The sequence below is a fragment of the Vulpes lagopus genome, chromosome 2, assembly GCF_018345385.1.
Source record: "Vulpes lagopus strain Blue_001 chromosome 2, ASM1834538v1, whole genome shotgun sequence".
NCBI lineage: Eukaryota > Metazoa > Chordata > Mammalia > Carnivora > Canidae > Vulpes > Vulpes lagopus.
The window spans coordinates 170,181,192-170,200,086 of record NC_054825.1 but is presented as its reverse complement, the minus strand read 5'-3'; the positions used below and the strand labels follow the sequence as shown (position 1 = coordinate 170,200,086).

The following is an 18,895-nucleotide window of genomic DNA, read 5'->3' as shown; positions in this document are numbered from 1 at the left end:
TTTATTCATTCAATAAGTATGTCCTGAGTATCTACTGTGTGCTAGGTGCTGGGAATAAAGTGGTGAATGAGGCAGATATAGTCTCTGCTTTTGAGTTACTTCTAAATGGGCAGAAAGTCAAATAAAAGTAATTTTAAAGTGTAATAAATGCTAGGAAGGAAAGAAGCAAGCAGGCAAGCATCTGGCACAGAGGGTAACAGGGAATCCACTTTAAATGAGGTGGCTGTGAAAGGCCTCTCTAAGGCCTTAAGCTAACATGTAAGCTGACATTTGAAGGATGAGAAGCAGTTAGTCATGTGGTAAGTGCAAAGAACAGCATATTGCAAAGAAGTAAAGTGGGAAAAATCTGGCATGTTCAGTACATTGAAAGATCAAGTTCCCAAATCATAATTGGCAAGGACAGTGATTGGAGATGAGTCAGAAGAGGTGGGCAGGGGCCTTATAGGACAAGATGGCGAATTTGATTTTATTATGAGAAGTTTCTAGCCAATAGTCCCCCTTATATGTTAGGAAGAGTCATCAAAAAAGCAGTGAGGGTGGATTACAAAAGGGGAAGAGCAGGTAGGAGGCTGTTGGCATCTTCAGCATGAAGGGGTGATGGCTGTATCAAGTAGGCATAAGAAAGGCAGATTTCAGGTACATTTTGATACAACCCAACAGGATTTGTGGATGAACTGAGTGGAGGGCAAAAGGGAGGGAAGAATCAAGAACGATCCCTATTTCCTATTACAGTGAGTATTGGCAGTGCTAGTCACTGGGTGGGTAAGGCCATCATGGGAAAGGTGGGGGAAGGGTTTGGAAAGGAAGAGAGATTTCAAATTTTGACTTGTGGATTGAATGGACACTTTGAATCCTCACTCCAACTCTATGAGGTAGGTACTATCATGAACTCTGCTTTAAATATGATGCTGTTGGGGCATCTGAGTGGCTCAGTCAAGCATCTGACTCTTGGTTTCAGCTCAGATCATGATCCCAGGGTCTTGAGATGAGCTCTACATCATGCTCCGTGCTCAACAGGGAGTCTGCTTGAGATTCTCTCCCTCTCCCTCTCCCCCTTCCCATGCTCACACAGTGCTGTCTCTCTCTGAAACAAACAAACAAACAAACAAACAAGCAAATAAGATGCTGTTGAGTGAATGTTTGAACCCTTGAGTCCCTTCAAAATGCTTATGTTGGGGCAGCCAGGGTAGCTCAGCGGTTTAGCGCCGCCTTCAGCCCAGGGCCTGATCCTGGAGCCCAGGATTGAGTCCCACGTCAGGCTCCCTACATGAAGCCTGCTTCTCCCTCTGCCTGTGTCTCTGCCTCTCTCTCTCTCTGTCTCTCATTAATAAATAAATAAAATCTTTTTTAAAAATGCTTATGTTGGAGGGGCACTTGAGTGGCTCAGTCAGTTAAGCATCTGCCTTCAGCTTAGGTTATGATCACAGGGTCCTGGGATTGAGTCCTGCAAGGGGGTAGATGAGGTCCCTGAGATCCCTGCTCAGTGGGGAGTCTGCTTCTTTCTCTGCCTCTTTCCCTGGATTGTGCTCTCTCTCAAATAAATAAATAAATAAAATCTTTAGAAAAAAATTCTTATGTTGGATCTTAATTCCCAATGTGATGGTATTTGGAGGTGGGGCCTTTGAGAGGTGATTAGATTGTGAGGGTGGAGCCCTCATGAAGGAGGTTAGTGACTTTATTTTTATTTTTTAAATATTTTATTTATTTATTTGAGAGAGAGAGCATGAGTACAAGCAGGGGTAGAGGCAGAGGGAGAGAGGAAGGGAGAAGCAGACTCTGCTCTGAGCAGAAAGCCTGATGCTGGGCTTGATCCCAGGACCCTGAGATCATGACCTGAGCTGAAGGCAGATGCCCAACTGACTGAGACACCCAGGCGCCCCAGATTAGTGCCTTTATAAACTAGTCCCCAGAGGGCTCCCTTGGCCCTTTGCCATATGATGACACATATGAGAAGATAGCCAATCATCAACCAGGGAGAGGGCTCTCACCAGGCACCAGATCTGCTGGTGCCTTGATCTTGAACTTCCCAGCTTCCAGAACCATGAGAAGAAATAAATTTCTGCTGTTTCTAAGCCATCCATTCTACGGTATTTTCTTATAGTAGTTGCATAGACTAAGACATATATGGAAACCAAGTGGCAGAGAAGTTGTTGGATTATAAATTATAAAGCCAGAATATATTCACCCTCTTTCCATTTTTGACTCCTTCCCTCCATTCAATTGTTCATCTTCCCCTCATCTACTTTTAATTATCCATGTCCCTATCTTTCCATTTTGCCACCCCATTCACCCATCCAGGTCCCCTTCCTCCTTCTCTCCCTTTCCCCTCCTTTCCACCCACCCATAATCCGTCCACCCACCCACCCATACCTCCAATCATCCTTTCACCCTTTGATAAATATTCATCATGTGCCAGATGCCCCAGGCATATGACAGCTGCTGTGCAAGAAGGAAAGTCAGAGCGGAGAAGGCATAAGACACATTGGCATGCAGCTTAGCCTGAGATATTTATTCAATGCTCTAGCAATTGGCCTCAGTGGCTCATCAAAGGGGTAGAACAGTGTAGGGGCACACAGGGACACTGTGCACCCTCCAATTATTGGAATCTCCAGGATTCAGGTCCCGAAGTCCTCATTCCCAGGAGATGATTGATCAGCTGTGACTGTAAGAGACAGACTCTTAGCAATTCTCTTGCAGATTGAGCACTTACCCCGATTGCCCCCTTCCCATGAGGACCCAGGTGCCCCTACCCCCAAGTAGCCTGGCTTCCATGCTACATCTCTCACCATGGGGAGAAGTCCTGCACTCTTCAGCTCTCCTGTTGTCATCTTCTGGAGTCATGCCCATCATTGGTCTTGGCCTTGTCAAAGTTTCCGCAGACCCCGCACAGCTTTCCAGCATGGTCATCATTGACCATCACAGCCAGCTGCCCGTTGGTGCCAAGCCACACCTGGACCCCTGCCTTCTGAATAACACTCACGGAGCCATCGGGATTCTTATGTATGGACACAGATGCCGATAACTCAGCTGGGAGAGTCACAGGGAGACCATTCACCTGGTGATGGTAAGGGAAAAAAGAGGTGAGGCTAGAGTCACAAAAGAGTTGGAGGGTTACCAAGATGGAGACTCCAAGCAAGATAACAAGTTCAAGGAGCAAAAGCAAGAGAGACACAAGTGCCAAAAGAGATAAAGACATGGATTGACGCACCGTATAAAGAGATGCATACATAAGCTAGCTGGAGATTTGGAGAGATGGTTAAAAGGATAGAGAGATGGGTTGATGGATAAGTAAGAATCACAAAACATTCCAGGGCCAGCCAGGTTGGCGAGGAGCACTTTGTACCAGATGGATAAACACACGATCCAACCCCAGCATCATCCTGTATGGTTCTCCTTTTCAAAATAAAAGAACACTTGTGTGTGTCCTGTTAAGTTACTGGTTCCCAACAAGAGCAACTTCATGTCTTATTTTTTCAATGCTGGTATCTACAGACAAGTAACGAGCTAGAAAGTATCTCAATTATGTGAGAAAATTACTGTTTCTCTGTCATAAGCTGTGTACACAGTAACCTTGAGAACCTCATGAGTTTTTCCCTTTAAATAATTGTTGTTTGTTTTCTTTTTTAAAAAAATATTTTTATTTATTTATTCATGAGAGACACAGAGAGAGAGAGGCAGAGACACAGGCAGAGGGAGAAGCAGGCTCCATGCAGGGAGCCTGACGTAGGACTCGATCCCAGGTCTCCAGGATCAGGCCCTGGACTGAAGGCAGTGCTAAACTGCTGAGCCACCCAGACTGCCCCTGTTGTTTGTTTTCATTGATGAGTTAATTATTCTAGAGTTAGACTCCCTAGAGAACCTTCTTTGAAAGAAAAGTTCTTTTTTTCTAAATGCTTTGTGTCTGAGTCTTCCTCTGCCAGTTGATTGGAAAGATAGGTAGATATACCTGGATGGATGGATGGATGGATGGATGGATGGATGGATGGATGGACTGATGGATTGGTGGGTGGATGTGTGGATGCATGGATGGATGGATGGACTGGGGGGGTGAATGGATGGGTGGGTGGATGGATGGACTGATGTGTAGATGGATGAGTGGTGGATGGATGGGTGGATGAATAGACAAAAGAAAGGAAAGAAGGAACAGAGGGAGGGAAAAGGGATGCAAAGAGAGAGAGGAGAAAAGGGAAACAGAGGTAGAAGAATAGATGGCTGGAAGGAAGGAAAAAGAGATGGATAGAGTGAAGAATAGTTGGAGGAGTGGATGCAAAGTTTCATCAGACTTTAATCTATGGAGGTATAATAACTCGGTCTGAATCATCTGTGTCTCTCAGCATATGGCCTGTCAGAGAGGGAACGGGCTGAATATATTCACAAAAACCACCTTTTCCTGGGAATCCTCTTTGGGTGGCCAGGCCCCATTCTGGGTACTGGGGGCAAAGTGATGACCAAGAGGGACAGGACCACTGTCCACCTGCAGATTACATGCTAGTGATGGAGAAAGGCAACAAACACAAGCAAATAATGGATGACTTCAGATAGCGATAAGTGTTTTGAAGGAAATCAAAGAGAACAATAGCATGGAGACTGGGATGGAGAGGAGGAGCTTCTGTAGGTAGTCAGGAAAGGCCTTTCTGTAGAAGCAACGCTGGAACAGAGGCCTAGAGGACAAGAAGGTGTCAACTCAGATTGCCTGGGAGAAGAGCCCCACAGCAGTGGGCATAGCACATGCAAAGGCCCAAGGTGCACATGCAAAGGAACAAGCTTGGTTTGCTGAAAGGTCAGCCTGGCCTTTCATAAACATAGCTAACAAGGGAAGGAGTTACAGGAAACGAGGTTGGAGGCCAGCAGGAGTCAGATCACACAGCCTCGTAGGCCAAGGGAAGGAGGTGGCTTGAGTTTGGAATGTTGTTCTGGGAAGCCACTTGTAGAGTTTTACACCTGATCTGATTCACATTTCTAGAGCATCTGTCTGCTATACAGAGAACTGTTTCTCAATAGAGGGGCAAGGAGAGGTCAAGAGTAGGTGTCTGTGAATCTGAATTATGGGTCAGGGAGATGGCTTGAGAAAAGGAATGATTGGTCCAGATTACCCTAAAGAGAGAAGGCAAGCCTCCCTGCTCCAGCAAGAGCTGAACCTTGGCCTGTCTCCATGCGTTGGAGGGGGGATGCAGATCATCCACTGAGGGAGGTGTGTGGGGCATTGGCTGTATCTCCACTGAACCCAGAAGACCCCGGTGGATATCTCTGCAATCAATAAACAGGTCACAGAAATAAGGACATGCTCATCTAAGAGCTTAGGGTAGCCTGGCATCTGTGTTTGAGTCTGGGACTCTTCCACATGGGCCATGAATGATTGGATCATAAGCCGGCATCAGCTTGGCCAAACAGAGTCTCTATCAGAGATCTGGAATTGGGGTGGTGAGAACCAGGGGGTTTGGCAAATGCAAATGTACATGAGAGGAAGTCAAGGGGCAGAACGAGGGGCACCAGTGCTGGAACAGACTCCTGGAGGCAAACAACAGCAGGCATGAGGGAGTCCCGAAGAGCAAGCTGAAGGACAAGTGAGGGAAGGATCAGTGGCCTGTAATCATCAGAGTCCGGGGGAAGTTCCCACTGAACGCTGCACTTGGACACAATCAGGTCCCTTGTATCTACAGCACCTTGTTCCTACCAAAGTGGTTCGGAACTGAGTCTGGTGCTGGTGGGTTCAAAGCCTGGATCTCCTAGGCACTGTCTGAATGACTTGAATGCATGACTTCAGCTTCTTGGGCCCTAGTTTATCATCTGTGCAAAATGAGGATAAGAAAATGAGGATTAAAAAAAAAAAAAGAAAATAAGGATAAGAAGAGCCCCCATCTTGTCCCATCCTGTGGGTATGTGTTGGGAAACCAAAAGGAATGAAACTGAGTAGGTGAATAGCAAGTCCAAAAGACAGAGGTACAAATCCAGATAATACTGCCAGGGCACCTGGATCCAGCCACTCCTGAGGCTCTATCCTTGGATTTTCTAGTTCTGTGGGACAATAAATTCCTTTTTGCTCAAGGCAATCTGAATTCAGGTTTCTGTTGCTTATAGCCAATAGAGTTTTGATTAACACTATTATCAGAACGACTAATTTACTTCAGCATGAAAAGTGAGCACTCCTCAAGAACTCAGCCAGGGATGTGTGGGTGACTCAGTCAGTTAAGCATCTGCCTTCAGCTCAAGTCATGATCCCAGGATCCTGACTCTGTTCAGCAGGGGGTCTGCTTCTCCCTCCCTCCTTTTCACCTCAAATAAATAAAATCTTAAACAAACAAAAACAAAAACCAAACAACTCAGAATAGAGAGACCAAGTCTGAAATACTGAGACAAATACAAATGCAGGGACTAAACTATAGAGATCTGGATAAAGGAAACGCAAGACAGATGGGCAGCCAGGATTGCAGGGACACCACAGCAGGAGGGACAAAAGCACAGGGGAGACACTCCCCCATGCCAGGCTTACCCATACGCCCTTCTCTAGGCTCAGAGTCACCAGCCCATCCTTGAAGAAGATGTGAACCTCGTCCACAGGTTCAACTTTGTCTTTGCAGGCATGGAGGACTGCAACCACTCGGTACCAGGGGATGGTGGTGTCTGGTAGTCCCGGGCAGAGGGAAGACAGCTCATAGATGCCCTGGGAGTGGAAAGCTCTGCGGGACCCATTGAAGATGATGAGGTTGGCATCTACAGAGAGGGAACAGAGACCCTGGGGGGTCCAGCAGTTCCGGGCCCCGGCCTGGACCTCACATATGCTGTTTGGCCCGCAGCTGGCTGCCTGGCACGTCAGGCCAGTGTTTGAGGAACAGGAACAGCGCTGGCGGCAGTCTGAGCTCAGCAGTGAGGAGTTCACCTGTGCACAGAGAAAGGGGCTGGGTGACCTCAGTGCGGTGGATCACACCCATGGCTGCAATCTCCCAAAGCTCTGCATGCACGCAGAGTGACTTTGCAGCAACTTCCATCGAGAGACGTGGAGGTTATTTCCCCTTCATCCCAGGAATCTGGGTTCACCTCAACACTCTGCTTTGGTTATTGTAAGACAGCAGAAGCAGTGTCACACCCAGTTCAGGGTTGGACCTCATGAGACCTTAGAGCTGTCTCGCTCGCTCTCTCTCTCTCCCTCCATCTGTCCCTCCTTCTCTCTCTCCTTCTTGGAATCCTGCCCACAAGAACAAGTGTGGACTAGTCTGCTGGAGGATGAGATCCCCAAGGAAGAGAGACGATGATCCCAGCTGCCACCACAGAGCTCCAGCCAGCTCTCAGCTGACCCACCGCAGGGCTACAGATGTATGAGCAAGCCCTGGAACAGCAGAAGGACCACCAGCGGAGTCCAGCCCACACAGCAGAGCCTCAGCCTTATGAACTAAACAAATGGTTGTCTTAAGCCCCTAGGGTTTGAGGTGATTTGTAACCCGGTAAAAGCAAACTGATACCAGATGGGAGTGAGCACTGCAGAGATCCCAGGGTCCTGGCACTCACAACCCCAGAACTCAAGGCCCCCTGGGAACCCAACTCCAGGAAATAACTTTTTTTCTCCCACCTGACTGGCTGCTCTCTCTTCACTGCATTTTCAAGTTCATCCTCATCTCCCAAGTCCTTAACTGCTACTTTGCTCAGGGCTCAGTCCTTAGACTTTTCCCTTCTCTATGTCCAATACCTGGTGATCTCATCAAATCTCATAAAAACTAAAAGCAGTGTCTGATCCTCATTTCGACTCTGGCCCAGGGGGACAGGTGATTGTCAAAGAGGACATTACTGGGACCACCAATAAAATTCAAATAGAATCTTTATAGTATTGAATCAGAGTTCATTTCCTGATTTTGTTGTTTTATTTTTAGATTAGCATTTCCTGATTTTGAAGTGAATCACATAATAATCATGTAAATGAGTTTCCTTATTCTTAGGAAATCCCTGCTAAAGTACTAAGGGATGAAGGGGGACTGTGTCAGGATCATACTCTCAAATAGTTCAGAAAAAATGTATATATATACTTATATAGAGAGGATGTCAAAGCAAATGTGTCAAAAGGTCAATAAGAACCTAAAGGAAGAGTATGCAGGAGTTCTTTGTATGATTCTTGCAAGTTTTCTTAAGTTTGAATTCTTTAAAAATAAAAGTCTAGGGACGCCTGGGTGGTTCAGTGTTTGAGCGTCTGCCTTTGGTTCAGGTCATGATCCTGGGGTCCTGGGATCAAGTCCCACATTGGGCTCCCCGCAGGGAGCCTGCTTCTCTCTCTGCTTGTGTCTCTGCCTTTCTCTCTGTGTCTCTCATGAATAAATAAGTCAAAACCTTAAAAAAAATTATAAAAGTCTGAAAACATTAAAAGAAATGAATGAATGTAACAAAAGAGATAAATACTATCGCTCTATGATGTCTTGCTCATCTGTATCTCCAGCCCAGACTTCCCTGGAGAATGCCACACTGACAAATCCAAGAAACCTTCTAGCACAGGTAGAGTGGCGAGGACTGGGATGGGGGAAGTACTGGGGTAATACCTAACCCAGCCTAGGGGATGATCAGGGAGGGTTTCCTGTAGGCGGTGACACCTGGAGGAAGGAGTTTGGCATTTCTTTCCCCAAAAGTCTTCCACTTCTAGGACTTCTGGCCTATCTTTCTGCCATTCATAAAATGATGGAGATGAATGAGGATGGAATGTGGTCATTCATCTTTCCTTTACTTGATATATATATACTTCTGAGGAGGTGGGATGCCTAGTAGTTCAGAGGGTAGGTCCAGGCTGCTGGGATGTGAATCCCAGCATTACCACTTGCTAAGGGACCATCAGGGCTCACTTCTCTTTGTGGCAGTGGTGCCCATCTCACAGGATTGTTATGATCACTAAATAAATGAACACCTGCCACAAACGTGGGGCATAGCAAGAGTGCAGAAAACATCAAGTGCAAAAATAAATCAGATTCACTTTCAACTTCCATCAGCAGAGGATGGCTAACTTCATCAGCTACTGTGCTGTTGAAAATTGTTGGGGTTTTTAAATGTGTGATGAAGGCAGAGGGTGAGGCCCGGTTCCCAGCGGGCGCCCTTCAGGCACCACAGCACCGATCCTCAGACACCTATGGTGCAAGGATGATGATTAACCCCATGAAGAAAATGAGGCTCAGATAAGGGGCCGTATTTTGGGGGGCTGAATGGCCCCCCAAAATATCAGGTCCCAATGCCTGGAACCAGTCAATATTATCTTATATGGAAAAAGAGTGTTTGCTGATGTGATAAATTAAGGATCTCAACTGTCCTGACTGTCCTGGATTATCTGAGTGGGACTTAAATGCAGTTGCGTGTATCCTTAGCAGAGGGAGGCCCAGAGACGTTTTGTGACACATACACAGGAGGTGGGGAAATGTGACATGGAAGCAGAATTTGGAGGTGGCCAGGAAAACTGGGGTGCAGCCACCAAAAACTGGGGTGAGGGACGCCTGGGTGGCTCAGTGGTTGAGTGTCTGCCTTTGGCTCAGGGCGTGATCCCAGGGTCCTGGGATTGAATTCTGCTTTGGGGTCTCCGCAGGGAGCCTGCTTCTCCCTCTGCCTATGTCTCTGCCTCTCTCTCTGCATCTCTGATGAATGAATGAATAAAATCTTAAAAACAAAAACAAAAACAAATCTGGGGGGAAGGAGAGAGGAGGGGCAAGGAATGGCTTCTCCCCTGGAGTCTCTGGAGGGAGGGCTGTCCTGCCCACACCTCGATTTTGCCCCAGTGCCTCTGGTTCCTGACGCTGGCCTTCCAAACTCTGGGAGAATAGATGGCTCTGGTTTGAAGCCACCCAGTTTGAGGTCGTCTGTCTCAGTAGACTCAGGGAACTAATACTTCCCTGGCATGGAGCCATGGAGCTGGGAAATGTCCCCATCCTTGAGGTGTGGGCACAAGAACTCCACATGTTTCCCTGGAGCTCCTCCTCCCTCCCTGCCTGTCATCCATCATTGATGCCAACCCTAGGCTCACCGGCAGGTAGTGGCCCTCATGGGTGCAGCCACAGTCTTGCACGGGGATGCAGGTGCCCTGCGAGAGCAGGAAGCGGTCATCACACTCACAGCCCTCAAAGCAGCGGTTGGTGCAGCCGGTGAGGCCGGAGAGAGCTGCGCAGGAGCCCTGGCAGGAGCGCATGCAGGTGGAGTAGTGGCTGTGGGCCGGGCACTGGAGTGCTGCAGAGGGAGGAGGTAGGGCAGGTCAGGGTCCTCTCCCGCACCCTTACCCCTACCCCCTAGGCCTCCCCGCACACCAGGGTCTGGGGGCAGTGCTGGGGACACCAGCAAGAAAGCAGCCTCGGGCCCTGCTCGATGAGCTCATCTCAGGGGGACAGACAGTGACAGCCCAGCATGATCAGGGCTGCTGGGGGAAGCACAGGCAGGGGGTCAGGCCAGGATGGGACAAGAAGAGGGAGTTGCAAGGACCCAGGGGAAGTGTTCCGGGTGAGGCCCTGGGCTCTGGCGAGCAATTGGCAGAGCATGTGGCTGCCCCCGAGATGAGGACTCGGTCGGGGAATGGGAGGATCAGGTGTGGGGTAAAATGCTAATGCCATATGAGAACACAGCAGGTCTGAGGGACCCTATGGACATCTGGGGGAAAGTGTCCAGGAAGCCACTGCCCCCCCAAGACTGGCAGTCAGGAGAGAGGTCAGGGCTGAAGACAAAGTGTCCGCTGTCAGCACTGAGGACAAATCTAGAGCCATAGGGGTGGATCATGGCTCTGGACAGAGGTGCTGTCCTGAGAAGAATGAACAGGACACAGCCCTACCCTGGGAGTTAGAAGGAAGCATACCCCTAACTGGGGGTATCTAAGAGGTACAGTCTGGGCCGGAAGTCTGAGGGCTATAGCCACATCCAGGGGGACATGGGGGCCACGTGAGCCACAGACTCACGCTTTATTATGTGAGCTGCCAACCTGCCTGACCAGCCCTCCCGGGTCACCACAGAGAAGGTTCAGGACAAGCCCTGAGGATGAAGCACGTCTGTGGTTTCAGGAGAGTGGGCCCCTGAAGGGAGACTGAGAAGGGCCAGTGGGAGCTCTGTGGGGTGTGGTGCGGGAGAAGCTAGGAGAGCCTTCAAGAGGGAGGGCCTGCTGGTGAGATGCAGACAGGATGGGAGCAGGTGCGGGGCGGTGGAGGGGGGCGGGACGTCCCTGAGCGTGGTCTGGAGTCTCTCGAGGGCCCCCCTGGACACTCACGGCAGAAGCTCTCCGTCCTCCAAGGCTTCACGGTGCCACTGACTGCCTGGCAGGCTGCCGTGTAGGCCGCTAGGCTCTGGCACAGGAAGGCGGTGCTGCCTTTGTGGTGGCACAGGTCGTACACGCACTGGCGGAAGTACTCGGAGGGGTTCAGCACGGCGTGGCAGCCTGCAAAAGGGCCGTTGGGGTCCCGGATCTGCCCGCAGGCCTGGTTGCTCTCATAGGGCGCCGTCTCCTGGGCGGAGCACACGGGGCAGCCACTGGCCCCACAGCCCTCAGTGCAGCCCTGGGAGGAGCTGGGCGCCCGCCACGCGGCTCCGAAGGCATCCACGCTGGAGGCCTCGGCGCCATTGGGCAGCACAAAGTCGTCGCTCCAGTTGCCGTTGAAGTTCCCACAGAGGCCACAGAGCCGGCCACGGAAGGGGCTGGGGATGGAGATGAAGATGTGGGCATTGCCATCAAAGAGAAGCCGCAGTGCTTTGGTGGTCTGGAGAATCACGTTCCGGCCCTCGGCAGTCACCCGCACGTGACCCACGGCCACAGGCAGGGCCACAGCCTCGCCATCCACAGTGACCTGGATGGAAAGGTCAAGCAGGTGGTCAGGGACTCACAGAATCATGGGTGAGGCGGTCCCCTCAGACTCCTGGGGTGGGACTGTGTTCTTCACCAGCCCTTTGGGGTCAGACCATGTTCTTCGGATTACCTGAGGGTCCCCCTCACTCACCTTGGGGTAGAGCCTATCCTGCTCAGACCCCCGGGAGAAGCCACTTACCTTTGGCCCCTGAGCCAATGTCACAACCTGGCCAGCCACAGTAACCACCAGCTGTTGGAGATCTCCAGCTGCATCCTTCTCAAGCACAATGGCAAAGTCCTCGTCCTTGGGGTCAGGGTGGCAGACTCGGGCTAAGACGTAGGAGCAGGAGCCATGCAGGTCATAGACACGCCCATCCAGGGTAATGTAGTGGATGCCACCATTGATCACACAGCGGCCACAGCCTGTAGGGTGGCAGGCCTGGACACCGTCCTCTACTCGGCACTCCTCGTAGGGCCTGCAGGCCGAGCCCTCCTGGCAAGTGACTTGGCCGCCCTGCCCACACTTGCAGCGCCGCTCGCACTCAGGGCCCGGGTAGAAGGACTCGCCCAGTGGGTAGTAGTGGCCCTCGTGGAGGCATCCACACTGGCCCACAGGCACACAGGTGTCGCCGCTGAGCACGAAGCCGGCGTCACAGACGCAGCCCTCCCGGCAGGTCTGCACGCAGCCCTCAGGCGCAGAGAGGCTGGGGCAGCTTATAGGGCAGGAGTCACCGCAGAGCTTGTAGTGGCTGTTGGCAGGGCACTGGACGGCTGTGAGGACAAAGAGGGAATGAACCAGGTGGGTGCATGGGAGAGGCACAGAGAAGGTGCAGAGTGGGAGAAACTGCTCAGAATCTGCATGTTCTGTCTGAGAATATTTCATGACTGACTCCATCCAAGGATCTGGGCAAAATGTCTGATCCAGGATATCTTACTGGGGGATCCAGGGTGGGGATGTGGAGACCAAGTCTCTCTGACCATGCTATGTGTCAATCTGATCAAGTATTTTTTTTTAAGATTTTATTTATTCATGAGAGACACAGAGAGAGGCAGAGACATAGGCAGAAGGAGAAGCAGGCTCCCTCTGGGGAGCCTGATGTGGGTGGGACTCGATCCCAGGGCCCTGGGATCACGACCTGAGCCAAAGGCAGACGCTCAACCACTGACCCACTCAGGTGCCCCCTGATGAAGTATTTCTAAAGATGAAGTGAATCTTATGGGGTGAATCTGACCACCTACATCTGACCAAGATATGCAGGATTAGAACCCACTGTGGGTGTCTCAGGGGGTGAATCTGACCAGGGCGTGGAGCCAAATGTATCCTGTATCTCTGGTATGAATCCACCTGAGTATACCTGGCTGGGGATGTCTGACCCGAAGCCTCTGATGGAGTCTCTCTGACAAGGTCGGTGTCGGCGTGAGTCCGACCATGTCTATCTGATTGGGTGAAGCTGACTGGATAAATTTCACCAAGGCCATGTGTCTGAGGGTAATGGCCCTGGACTCTCTGACCATGAACCTGTATATATCTACCTGGGGCTGTGTCAGGGTCATGATCTTACCTGGGAGTGTCTGCCCAAGTGCTTCTAATCAGAAGAGTCTCTGCCTGAGGTTATCAGACCAAGGTTCTATCTGACCTTGTGTATTTCAGTGTTTGGAACAGTGTAGGTGCATCGGACCAGGTGTAACTCTCTAGGTCTCTCTCACCAGGGGTACCTGAGAGAATCTACCTTGACCAGGTGTATCTCGCTGTGTAGCTTTCACCGGCTCCACCACCGCGGTCTATCTGACTAAGATATCAGCACGTGGATCCCTGAGAGGATCCTGGACCCGGGGTTTCTGACCAGGTGTATCTGAGTGTCTCCCATGGCAGTCTGCGTCCTGGTGCATTGGTGTGTGAAGGCTATTGTGGTTCTTTGGACAGGAGCTACCTGGCTCAGGGGAGGCAAGGTGCTGCCTAACCCTGTGGGGGAGGAGAACTCTTGTCTTAGAGCTGTGTGAAGGGGAAGGCGGGAAGACACCCCCTGCCCAGCCCCACCCCATTATGTGGACCGGGCGTGGATCAGTACTCACGACAGAAGTCTGGCCGCCTCCACTCTCCGAGCTGGGCCCCCGCGGCCTGGCAGACTGCCACGTAGGTCTCCACGGCAGGGCAGAGGCCTCCCGGATGGCCCTGGGCCTGGCAGGCGTCCAGCAGGCAGGCCTGGAAGTACTGCTGGGGCGGCACCAGGGCGTGGCAGGGCGCCAGCGGGCCGTCGGGCGCGGAGATGATGCCGCAGGCGTCGCGGCCGCCGAAGGGCTCCTGCTGCTCGGGCGTGCACTGCGGCGGGCACGGCCCGGGCACGCACTCCCCGCAGCCCGCCTCGCCGCCCACCTGCCAGCCGGCCGGGTTCCCGCCCACCGCCTGGAGGTCGTCGGCGGGGTCCTGGTTGTAGTTCCCGCACAGGCCACAGAGGGCGCCCGCGTACGCCGCCGGCACGTGCAGGCGCACGAAGCTGTCCCCGTCGAAAGCCAGAGACAGTCCGGCGGCGGTGGTCACCACCACGTCGGCGCCGCTCAGGTAGGCGCGCAGGCGTGAGTCCAGCTGGTAGGGCAGCGCCACGAGCTTGCCGTCCACCTGCGGGCACGCGGTAGGGATGGGGGATGACCACGCGGGTCAAGGTTCAAATTTTGACTACACCACCAAAGGGGGAGGGGGTGGGGTAGGGTAGGGTGGAACACTGAGGCTGGGATCTACCTTTGGTAATAATAAATAAATAATAATAATAATAATAATAATAATGACAGCAGCAGTAGTAGTAATAATGGGCATCTAGAGCTACTATGCCACTGCTTCCTCACACGACCCTCTGAAGCAGGTACTCTTCTTAGACCCATTTTATAGTGGAATAAACTAAGGCTAAACTAAAGGAATTATCTAAGGAATGGGAAAGCCACTGCTCCAAGGCATACTCTGAACCCCTGCATCATGGCCCCGCTAACCTATGAAAGGGAATCAGGGGAATGACAAACTCCTGATTGTCCCAGACAACCCCAGGGCTGGCATGGGCTCCCGTCTGGCTCCAGGCCCCTCACCTGCAGCTGTCGCGGCCACTGGGCACTGAGGGTCAGGCTGTGACTGTAGATGTGTAGGGTGACGCTGCGAGTGTAGCTGACTGCCTGGCTGCCCCGGTGCTCATTGACTACAGTGACGGTGAAGTTCTCAGCCCCCATGGGTAGTGCATTGCAGGGCATGCTCAGCAGGTACTCGCAGTTGCCTTGGAAGTCGAATCGGTGCCCGTCCAGGGTGATGTAATGGGGGTCACCCCAGGCCTGACACTCAGCTGTGCTGACAGGCTGGCAGCCGAGCTGGCCCGAGGGCAACAGGGCACATTGCTCACCTAGCCCGCACTTGGCAGGCTTGCAGATCGGCGAGCTGCCCCCAGGCCCGCAGTGGCACCTCTGGGAGCAGGTGGCATCAGCCCAGAACTCACTGCCAGCTTCGTGGTAGGTGCCGTTGACCCAGCAGCCACAGCCACCATCCAGGGGCACACAGCGGTCGGCACTCCACACAAAGCCTGAATCACACTGGCAGCCCTCGGCACAGGGGCTGTCACATGGCTTTGGGGTCGTGGGAGGTGTAGGGGCTGGGCAGCTGGCTGGGCAGGCTGGGCCACAGAGCTCGTAGTGGCTGTTCTCCGGGCAGGAGATCTCTGTGGGTGGACCCAGGAGTGGGAGGGAGAGAAAGAGAGGGAATGGTGTCAGGGGTGGGGTCAGAAGATTGGGAGGAGATAGATGGAGAGAGACAAGGAGGGACAGACAGGGAGGGATTGAAGGGAACAGCAAGACACCAATAGAAGGACACAGAGGAAGACCCAAACAGATATGGGGAGAGAGAATGAGAAATGGAGAGGCAGAGACAAGCACCAAGAGACAAGAGGCAAAGAGAGAGAGAGAGAGAGAGAAACAAATGGCCCAGAAATACTGGAGTGAGACCCATCTAATGTGGGAGAGACAGGATCCCCTCCTTCACCCCCAGCTCCTGCTCTGCTCCCCGACACTCACCACAGCCAGCCTCCTCCCTCCAGTTCTTAATGGCAATCCCGGCGGCCTGGCAGGCAGCGGCATAGGCGGCCAGAGCCTGGCAAAGGATGTCGTGGGCCCCGCCGCCTAGGCAGACATCCAGAACGCAGCCCTTGAAAAAGCTGTCGGGGGCCACATGGGCATGGCAGGCAGCGAAGGGGCCTCCCGAGTCAGGGGCCAGGGGCCCACAGAAGCCCGGGCCCTTGTACTCCTCCAGGCGGTCCTCAGGGCATGTTGGACAGTTGCCCTGGCATTCGTCCCAGCACAGCGGGTCCCAGCCTGGAACTCGCCAGCTGCCGCCCCAGCTGGGTATGGAGGGAGCCAGTGTGCCATTGGGGAAGACTCGGTCGTTGCTGATGTTCCGGTCCATGTTCCCGCAGAGCCCAGACACCTGGCCATGATAGCTACTAGGCAGTGTCACCTCTACTCGCCAGTCCCAGTCGTAGGTGACCCGAAGCCCGAAGTCAGCCACCAGCAGCGCTTTTGATGGGCCGTGGGTCACCGAAAGCCGCCCCCCGGCCACAGAGACGGGCAGCACTGTCAGCACACCGTTCACCTGGGGGTGGAGGGGAGGGGAAGGAGGCAAACAGGGCTCACTCGAGGTGCAGAGGCTTCAGCTCTGGCCCCTTGCCTGCCTCCCTCCCTCCCTCATCTGCCATGGCTGGCAGCTGCCAAGGCCTTCCTCAGGACTGACAGTTATATGTCGGTTATTAAACATCAAGGATATTGCTTGAGTCCAGGCCCTGGAGAATGAAACCTTATTCTGCTGCTTTTTCTGGGTCTCTCTCTCTCTCCTTTCTCTCTCTCTCATTCTCTCTCTCTCCATCTCCCTCCCTTCTTCTTCTTCTCTCTCTCTCTGTTGTCTTTCCCCCTCTCTACATCTAGATCTAGTTCTCTTTCAGCATCTCTCTCTCTCTGGGTCTTTCTGTGTCTCTTTCTCAGTGACCCCCCCTCATCTCCTGTACACCCCTGTGTATCTGGACATCTCTTGAAGTCACTCAACATTCATTATTGAGTGCTGACCCTGTTCTGTACCTCTCTCTCCCTTTGTGCACTACCATTCATTAATCTGTAATCCTGTCACCATGGGCAGGAAAGGCAGCCCGCCTCCCCGTGGCCTTCACCCCTCTCCCCATCTCCCTGAATTTCCCTCCTTGTTGCAGGCTCTGGGCCTCTCATTTATTCCCTCACCAACATTCACAGGCTCTCAGCCGGATCCCCATTTCACAGACAAGGAAATGAAGGCCCATCAAGAAAAGTCACACCCAACATCACACAGTTCACAAGGAGAGTCTGGATTCAAACCCAGGTTGCTAAAAAAGGCAAATGCTGAAGTCTTACATCAGAGCCTTTAGCAAAGGGCTGGGCTCATTTAATTCCCAACAAAGAGGGGGCGTTTGCTGTAATTGTTGCTTTCACTGTCATTTTGTTTTGGGTCTAGGCCAAGAGTGAGCTTTCAGCTCCTAACTGTGGCTGGCAGGATGGCTTGCCCCCACCAGGGCATGTTGGACTTACCCGGACTTTGCCAACCTCCCCTTTGTGGATGGAGATGTTGAAGCCGAGGGCAGACACAGTGACGAGCCTCACATAGGATACAGCAGGGTTGCCCCGGTTCTCATTTTTGGTGGTAACGGTGAAGGGGGTCAGGCTTTGGGTTCTGCCCCCCTGGTAGCCGGCTGCTGACAGCACGTAGTCGCACGTGCCCTGGAAGTCGAATTCCCAGCCATCGAAGGAGTGGTAGTGTGGGTCACCCCACAGCCAGCATGTGGCCTCATAGTTGGGCACGCACACAGCCTGGCCATCCTTCTCCTGGCATGTCTCCTGTGGCCGACACGTCACACCGTGGCATGGGTCTGGAGATGGGGAGAGGGGACCTTGTGGGGCTGCCCAGCCTAAGGTCGGCTGCTCCCTGGCATCTGCCCCAGTCTATGCTGGCACTACTGTACTGGTGCTGAGGGCTACTGCAGGTGAGAACAGATACCCGAGGCCTCACATCTGAGACCCATGCCTGTTGGTTTGCTGTTGGAGACCTAGACCCCAAGGACCTTGCAGCAAAGACACAGACTGTAGGGCCTTACACTGGAACCCAGCCGCAGGGGTCCCAGTATCTGCAATGCCAGCCCCGAAGGCATCCATGAGAAGGCATCCACCGCACCAGGGTTTTCTGTGTTCAAGACCTGGGTCCCGTATTCGCCATGCCTGAGCTCCCAGCCTTTTGGGGGCCACCAGGCTGCACAACCTCTAAGCCAGCAGATTATATAGCTGCACCTTCCAGTGACCTCTGCCTCTCCACCTTCCTCCCTTCCCTGGGTAGGAGTTGGGAGCTGCTCCCTCCATCTGCTCATTCAAGTTCTCTTATCCCTCTGGGATCTGTTGCAAATAAATACTGTAGATTAAACTCCTCATGGAAGCTACTGTGTGGTTTCTGTCTCCTGATCCCACTCTGACTGAAATAGCCCCACCCCTGGGAGTCCCTGTGATCCTGCCCAGCAGCACTGAGGGTCTCAGTTCTGGAGGTCCCATGCCCTTATCTTTGGGAATAAGGAATTATTCTCTGCCCTTCAACCTGAGAAACCAGTCCTGGGTGGGGGGAGTTCTGTGACTCAGATTTATTGGTGGGGGGAGGGGGGTGTCCCATGTCTGAGACTATTTCCCTGTAAGTCCTGATCCTCCTTTGAGGAGGGCCCTGTATTCTAAGATCCCAGTCTGGTGGGGTCTCTGCTTGAGACCTCAAGCCCATGCTTTCTATCTCTGTCCCTGTGCGTCCCAGTCTTCCCTGCCTTGAAGGGGAGATGATGTTAGATGCCTTGAGCCTAATCTTGTGTACCAGCGGTCAGTGAACTTTGGCACAGCCAGCTGTCTGTTTTTATAAATATCAGAGTTTCACTGGAGCCTCATCCCCTTGCTTACATAGTCTATGGCTGATTTCATGCCACGATGGCAGAGTTGAGTTATGACTGCGCCTACAAGGCCTGCAAGTTTGAATGTTTGCCATCTGGCCCTTTAGGGAAAAAGCTTTCCTGTCCTTGCCTTGTATCCAGGGTCTGTGACATTGCCCCC

The 18,895-nt window shown here is 52.5% G+C and overlaps 1 protein-coding gene across 2 annotated transcripts in view; it reads right to left on the bottom strand.

Annotated features, from left to right (window-relative positions):
* Positions 1-2,488: 2,488 nt before the first annotated feature.
* Positions 2,489-18,895, bottom strand: part of LOC121484786 (Fc fragment of IgG binding protein) — a 42,920-nt gene continuing 26,513 nt past the window's right edge. For both annotated transcript variants that reach the window (XM_041744477.1, XM_041744478.1), the window contains 10 exons: positions 17,351-17,688; positions 15,818-16,391; positions 14,849-15,465; positions 13,847-14,390; positions 11,973-12,544; positions 11,201-11,774; positions 9,980-10,179; positions 6,491-6,877; positions 2,787-3,055; positions 2,489-2,662 (listed from right to left, as the gene is read on the bottom strand). In XM_041744477.1, the coding sequence (XP_041600411.1) occupies positions 2,825-3,055; positions 6,491-6,877; positions 9,980-10,179; positions 11,201-11,774; positions 11,973-12,544; positions 13,847-14,390; positions 14,849-15,465; positions 15,818-16,391; positions 17,351-17,688 (4,037 nt within the window). In that variant the 3' untranslated portion in view covers positions 2,489-2,662; positions 2,787-2,824. The remainder of the gene's footprint in view (positions 2,663-2,786; positions 3,056-6,490; positions 6,878-9,979; positions 10,180-11,200; positions 11,775-11,972; positions 12,545-13,846; positions 14,391-14,848; positions 15,466-15,817; positions 16,392-17,350; positions 17,689-18,895) is intronic.